The 7,135-nt window shown below is 33.7% G+C and overlaps 1 protein-coding gene across 1 annotated transcript; it reads right to left on the bottom strand.

Moving 5' to 3' along the window:
• Nucleotides 1-1,054: 1,054 nt before the first annotated feature.
• On the bottom strand, nucleotides 1,055-2,742 carry LOC132731419 (uncharacterized). The gene is made up of 3 exons (XM_060717601.1): nucleotides 2,625-2,742; nucleotides 1,968-2,019; nucleotides 1,055-1,497 (listed from the first exon to the last, which is right to left on the bottom strand). Exons 1-3 carry the CDS (start codon nucleotides 2,703-2,705, stop codon nucleotides 1,070-1,072), a joined length of 561 nt encoding a protein of 186 aa, XP_060573584.1. The 5' UTR covers nucleotides 2,706-2,742; the 3' UTR covers nucleotides 1,055-1,069.
• Between the last annotated feature and the right edge of the window lie 4,393 nt (nucleotides 2,743-7,135).

Below are 7,135 nucleotides of genomic sequence, written 5' to 3'. Positions count from 1 at the left end.
CCGATTTGCAAAACACTAGCGTCAATATTTAAAATATACTGCCCTTGCAGACCCCCTAAGCGTCTTTATATGATATACCCCACTTGCGGGACACAAAGCGTCTTTACATTAAATTTTTACTGTCGGGGCAGCCCACTAGCGCATAAAAATTAAAACTGACTGGCACCCAAATAGCGTAAACACTTTATATTCCGACTAGCACACAATAACGTCATACATTTATATACTGACTGACAAACAATAGCGTCATACATTCATATACTGACTGGCACACAACAGCGTCATACATTGACATACTGACTGGCAGATAATAGCGTCACACTTTTGTATACTGAGTGGCACACAATAGCGTCACACATTTATATACTGAGCAGCAGACAATAGCGTCATGCATTGATATACTATCTGGCACACAATAGTGTCATTGAAATACTGACTGGCAGACAATAGCGTCATGCATTGATATACTGTCTGGCAGACAAAAGCGAGATACATTGGTATACTGAATGGCACACAATAGCGTCATACATTGATATACTGAGTGGCAAGCTGGGGAACATACATTGATAAACTGACTGCCAGACATGGGATAATGCATAAATATATATAAGTTTTTTTTGTGTCTTTACTATAATTATGCTATATTATTGTTATATTAAAACGGATATTTCAATGCAAAGACTATCTTAGTGCTTGCAGCACTTTGATTAGCTCTAGGAACTATTTTTGTCAGGATTTACTCATATGGTATGTAGATGAATTAAGTGAAGATGGTAATATAATACTGTCATTGCTTACATGGGTTAAGACTCATCAATCCTTCATCTAAAGACTTCGCCTTATGTTGGACTATGGTAGAGACTAACCTACTCTAAACCCGATGCTCAGAAAAGGACAAGCATGATGATAGAAGATAAAAAAAAAACACTGCGATGTTTTTATACTTTCTTTTTTTTTGACTTTTGCCCCGAAAGCGTTCGACAATTTCCAGTACCCTGACACTGTCTGTATAACGCGGCATAACGTGATGTTACACTGACAATTAGTCCGTTATTATCTGATGATATTTTTAAATTATTTCTGTTGAAATTGAAGTTGGCTGTGTCGTGGAGACTGATGGTGATAAAGTAGACGTTGATTTAACAGGTGGAGTCGATGTTGTAGACGAAGTTTTAGAGATTGTGCTTGGAGTAGACCTAGAAGACGATATAATTGTCGATTTTGAAGTGGGAGAGGATGTAGGAGAATGTGTGATGGAAAATGTAGAACTTGTAGACAACGTTGAGCTTGATGTCGATGTTGAGAAAGTTGAGGACTTGGTAGTCGAGGCTGTTCTTGTTGTACCTGATGTTGTTGAAGTCGATGATGATGACGACGAAGATAACTTTGTTGTACATGTTTGGCAACATCGCACTTTGCTGCTATACATGTTGCTTTCATTACAACTGTCAGGTAGATTACAATCTACGTTCGGGTCGTCTCCGAACAGACATGCATCTGGAAAACAAAACAAAAACGTTCAAAACCGTACACATTTTAGATATGGAAGATAATATGTGATATCCAAATTTGATTACATTTTCCTTTTCAAGCTACATGAGCGCTAAATCAATGTTTAGAGGGAATAGTTCTTCCCTTTATTTATCAAGTCAAAAGAAAGCAAAATAGACTGTATTACTTTTAAATGAGTGAATTAAACAAGCTGATGAAGAGAGTAAGTTATAGGTATCATATTCAATATGAATATACAGTAGGTCAGTTAGTTGAAGTTAACTTGAAACAAACGCTGTTTCCTTAACCAGCAGTGCTCATTTAAAAATACTTTTTATTTAAAACATGTACGTATCTGTGGGTTGAGAAGATTCTTGAACAAGTCTGGTTAAAAGTACATAAAAATTCAATATTTTCTATCAGTGGTCACTGTGAGACAATGCCAGATAGAATGAAGAAACAGACTGTTGACTTACCGTCATATGATGGGGCATCTGTTGACAAAACACAATTCCCTGACTGGCACCACTGAATAATAAATGTGCATGCCAACAATGAGGTGGAACAAAATATACAAATATATAAAAATAGTAATATCTATTTTTCACTTTTTGTGTTAAAGATAGAAACACTGATGATAGATCGGTAATAATAAACGAATAATCGTTCGTTTGTAGCCAAATCTCAATAAATGTTTAAATCAGGATTTGTCTGAATGTTAAGCATCGGTCTGTAGTGAGATTTCGTAAAATCTCTGTTTTTTTGAGTCCACATTCACATTGCATGTTTTGGACACACCAGAACCCACGACGGAAAGAATATCTCGATGAAGACTGCATAGAAATCCAAATCAAAAATTGGTTATATAGAGGAGAGTCAGGAGGGTAGAATCACATTTCGATTTTCTTCAAAAAAGGTTCAAAAGATGAAAACTAACCCTGCTATTGACCTCAGTTTACAGTCACATCTGGTGCAGCGGAAATTCACATATAATTTTTACCGATGCTCATTTTTGAGATACGCGTATGGGGTTCCACCCCCGTGTTACATATAACAAGACTAAAGACATTTATTTCTGATACAAAAATTACCAAATTATCAAAAAAGAAAATTATTGGGTGTGGATATTTTACCTTTTTATCACCGCAAGGTGTTCCGTCGAAGGGAAATAATTGATCCGTGCAAGAGTTGTCGCCCTTTTTCTTACACTGCATTGCATAGCATATGGACTCCCACTGGTAGTAGAGATTGTCCTGTAAATTATAATAAAATGATTATAAATCTTTGCAATATCAAGGATTGAATTCGTTTGTAATACCAAATATGTTAACTTAATTTTTGTGCTTTTGTAGAAAAAGTATTAAGATGGATGAATGATTGGTAATTAAAGTTATTTATAGATTAAGTTCTGTGGGGTAACATATTTTACTTAGTACATGACCATTCCTTTCATCGCTTTCAAACATTAACATGTTTGTTTTTATAAGATTAATTATTTCTTCATAAAATTACAATACATACTTATACAGCTATATATGATCATTAAACTATTACTGCATTAAACCTGGCATGTATATTATTAGTTATAAAGTTTATTTGATTGATTGGGTTTAACGTCACACCGACACAGTATGTCATCTGGCGACTTTCGAGCTTTACTGATGGAGGAAAACCTCGGGTGCCCTTCCGTGTATTATTTCAGGTACGAACTGGCATCTGAGTAGAATCACCGACGTTCCGTAAGCTAGCTGGATAGCTTCTTCACATGAAAGATTCCTAAGTCCCTGTCGGGATTCGAACCCAAAGCGTTGTGGGGGGCAAGTGATTTAGTTTTAAAGATGTTTGACATGTTATATGACTATAATTATATAAACGGATGACTGGAGAAAAAAAACCCGAGCCGTTAGATTTCTGTAGCCGTGTATATTATTAGCAATAAATATTTTGACAAGTTATATAGCCCTATGTAAATGTATGTTTGGAAATATAATTCGAGCCGCCAGTTTAATATTATCCAATGAAAAGCGACGTTTCAAACGTGGAGTATTATAATAAAACTATATAAACGTCACGATTATCAAATGAAAAGCGAAGTTACAAACGTGCAGTATTATACATAATAAGCGACGTTACAAACGTGCAGTATTATAAAGTTAAGTTTTTATAATACTGCACGTTTGTAACGTCGCTTTTCATTGGATAATCGTGATGTTTATATAGTTTTATATACACGGCTGCTGTCGATTTATGAAGAAATCTTACTCTTTTCTCTAAAAATAATATGCTTGCTGTATTATAAATTCGTTATAAAGATTGTCGACAGGTTATATGGCCGTATATAAACGGCTGTTTGCAATATAACACTCGCCTAGCGGCTCGGGTTATATTTACAAATAGCCGTTTATATAGGGCTATATAACCTGTCAACCATCTTTATAACTAATAATATACACGGCTGCTGTCAATGTTCGTATAAAACACTTGTTGTAGACTGGGAAACAGGCGGTGATGTTCTGACGTCACTTCTTTTTTCCGGTGATATAACTGTATTATCTGGGGAAGAGAATGTTCTCTTTTTGCCACAACCTTTGTTATTTTAAGTTTTCTTTGGAGTCATTGTTCACATTATCTCGCACAAAAAAATCTTACATTGACCATTAATCCACAGTCCACAATCCGCAATGAGAATTGCTCACAAAAACGCTAAGGGACGGGTTAAATATGAATGGTTTTATTTGTAATAAATTTTATTTGTAAAAAACATCCAAAAACTCACTTTTTAGGTATCTTTTAGTCAAACTTTTTTAAAAACAATATAATCCGTATATTGTTCATTAACACCACTTGATATAAGTATTCCGAGTGAATGTAAGGGAAAAAAAACTCTTTAGAACTATGTTTTTTTCAGAGCAGTTAAAACATTTCTGTCCGCAATAGATCACGTGATATTATAAATTAACATTAATACAATATATGTATACATAATTGTATCCAAAAGCAAATAAACTGTAATCTGGCCATAAAATAAGACGCAGTGATTCATGTGAAAACAGAGATGAAAAATGAAGGACGGCGTTCAATGAACGAATCCTGATCCTAAATCCAGCAACACAGGACGATTGGCAATGAGTCAAGCAGGGCACCAAACAAAAACATAAGAGGTCACAGGGTCAAGGCACGGACGGGTAATATATAAAATTCCATAGAAATCGCGACAAATATATTTAAGAATACAATTAATGAAAAGGCTAACAAAAAGAAAAGAGAAAGCGGTTATATTTACAGAAGACACGCCTTTAAACCTAATTAATTAGCAGACTCATTGGAAACAGGTCGATATTCGCAATGTTTCATCAATTTAAGTACTGTAACACATTTTCGTTTAATGTTTTATTATCTAAAAGCATTACAATGTTTTAAAAGAAAGACTATCACATAAAAGAGGTAGGTGTATCAAAGTATAAAGCAGGGTAGGACCGAATTAATACAATTTTTAAGATTTAACAACCTCGACAGTCTGGTCTTTTTCCTGAAAAAATAATGTTGTTTTGAAAACCATAAACGTCTACTTAATCATGCATGTTTAATTGTCTGGAAAATATTTTGCTTGAGCAGATATTATGGAAAATGAAACCACTTGGTTTCCGAAAATACCTTTTATTGGGAGTTGCAATTACACATTCCATTTACTTTTCAACACAATTGTCTCATACAAACATTGAACATTATGTAACAAATATCATGAAGTGTAATCAAGTGTGCCTTACGTGTATTTTAGACTTGAAATGCAGTCATACAAAAAGATAAGATAAAGTGAGATCAATAACTAGGAGAAGATTATGTTTCTTTACTCTTTTTTGAATATATTATTCGACTTGAATTATATTGTTGTTTGTTTGTTTGATTGGGTTTTACATCACACCGACACAGTATAGGTCATTTGGCGACGTTCCAGTTTTACTGATGGAGGAAGACATCATGTGCCCTTCCGTGAATTATTTCAGGCACGAACGGGCATTTGAGTAGAACCACCGATGATCCGTAAGCTAGCTTGATATCATATATACATTTGACATGCTTTTTTTAAATATATTTTTGCATAAAGTTTGATATTTTAACAATTTTATTACAAATATTGTTGATTTGTTGTCATCCATTGGTCTCAGGCCTTCAATGACCATAGACATACAACAGCGGCGCAGCTCAAAGAACGCAAAGTACGTTAACAGTTTATAATACACAAAAATATCTGATACAAAATGGATCTTTTTCTAAAATTTGCTGGTACTTGAAATTAATGTAAAACACGAAAATTGACCTGCTGAAATTTCCGATTGGTTTAACGCTGAATTTTTTCATCAATATTCAACGTTTATCTATTCGAAAACGCCCGGAAAGCGGCCCTTTCTTAACATTAAAATGACAAAAGAAACCTAATACAAATTTAGTGTAAGAATTTTTTAAGTGATGAATTGCAAAATATATCTAAATTTTGCTATTATCAAAAACTTATTCTAATAATGATTGAAATTTAATAAATCTAAGACGCTTGATGCATTTGCCTTTATTTGTTTGTTTATTTGTTTGTTTCATCTAACGCCTTTTCCCAACAGTATTTCAGTCATATAGGCGCATTTGCCTTTGAGTTTAGAAAAAATAAGCTATGGTAAACAAAGACGACAACATTTTATTTAATCGATTTTTGTACCTTTATACATATATTTTTTATCAGGCACAAAAGAGAAGAGAAACATACTGTATGCCTTCAAACTAAAGATGTGTATGATTTTCCGATTTCCCCAACAATAAAATCATCAGCAAATCAAAGGTTTGAGTTGTTAGCACTCTTAATGTCAGCTACATCTGGAACTTTCCAACAACACAAAACCTTATGGTTTGATAATTCTGTGGTTAAAATGCGTTGTAGAATAATGCACGGTTTGAGTTCAAATGCGTAGTAATATAATCACGAAGGCCGATAGGCCTGAGTGATTATTATAAAGCATTTGAACGAAAAACGTGCATTATTATACAATAATGCACGAAGAAATAATATCGATTTCCATTCTAACACGTCAAGAAAAAATGTAATTATTATTATAAAGTTGGACTTTATGTTTGGTGGTTAAATTTGTTTCCCATAGAAACGTTCTTTAAAGGCTGTCCCAGAGGGTTGAAAAAAAACTGTCGTTAAATCTCCCGTGTGTAATAACATTTTGAGAATAACGAATTTTGAAAACGTTGGTAAAACTTTGTTTGTTTATTTTATTTCACTCTATAATTTTTCAAGCGAAATACAAATTATTAAAAGTGAAATAAATGTAAAACTTAACTCTTTTGCGACATTATTAAAATAGCGTACTTGATTTGATTGTTTTGCACGTCCTGTTTGGCGCTACATTGTGACGTCACGTAAACAACACTTTACACGTCTGTAGATCTACAGCGTTAACGACTGCATTAAAGATATTGGTGTTCGGATTCAATTTCTTAGTTAGACCATTTTCTTTCATTCTAGATAGCTTTCACATCAAAATTCGACAAAAAATGTTTTTATTTATCAGATTTTTTTAACAAAATGGCGCCCTCAATGTGAAAATACACAGGGAGGTAATAAGAACGGCGAGTGCATTGTTGTAGAATA

The sequence above is a fragment of the Ruditapes philippinarum genome, unplaced genomic scaffold (assembly GCF_026571515.1).
Source record: "Ruditapes philippinarum isolate M1 unplaced genomic scaffold, ASM2657151v2 ctg22589_1_1_1_1, whole genome shotgun sequence".
NCBI classification, from domain to species: Eukaryota; Metazoa; Mollusca; class Bivalvia; order Venerida; family Veneridae; genus Ruditapes; species Ruditapes philippinarum.
The sequence above is the reverse complement of the archived record's forward strand: the minus strand, read 5'-3'. Positions and strand labels throughout refer to the sequence as shown.

Coding starts and splice junctions, on each gene's coding strand:
- LOC132731419 (XM_060717601.1), bottom strand. CDS start 2,705: ATGCAGTGTAAGAAAAAGGGCGACAACTCTTGCACGGATCAATTATTT. Junction 2,020..2,624: donor CACCTTGCGGTGATAAAAAG/GTAAAATATCCA, acceptor TTTATTATTCAG/TGGTGCCAGTCAGGGAATTG. Junction 1,498..1,967: donor AGATGCCCCATCATATGACG/GTAAGTCAACAG, acceptor TTTGTTTTCCAG/ATGCATGTCTGTTCGGAGAC.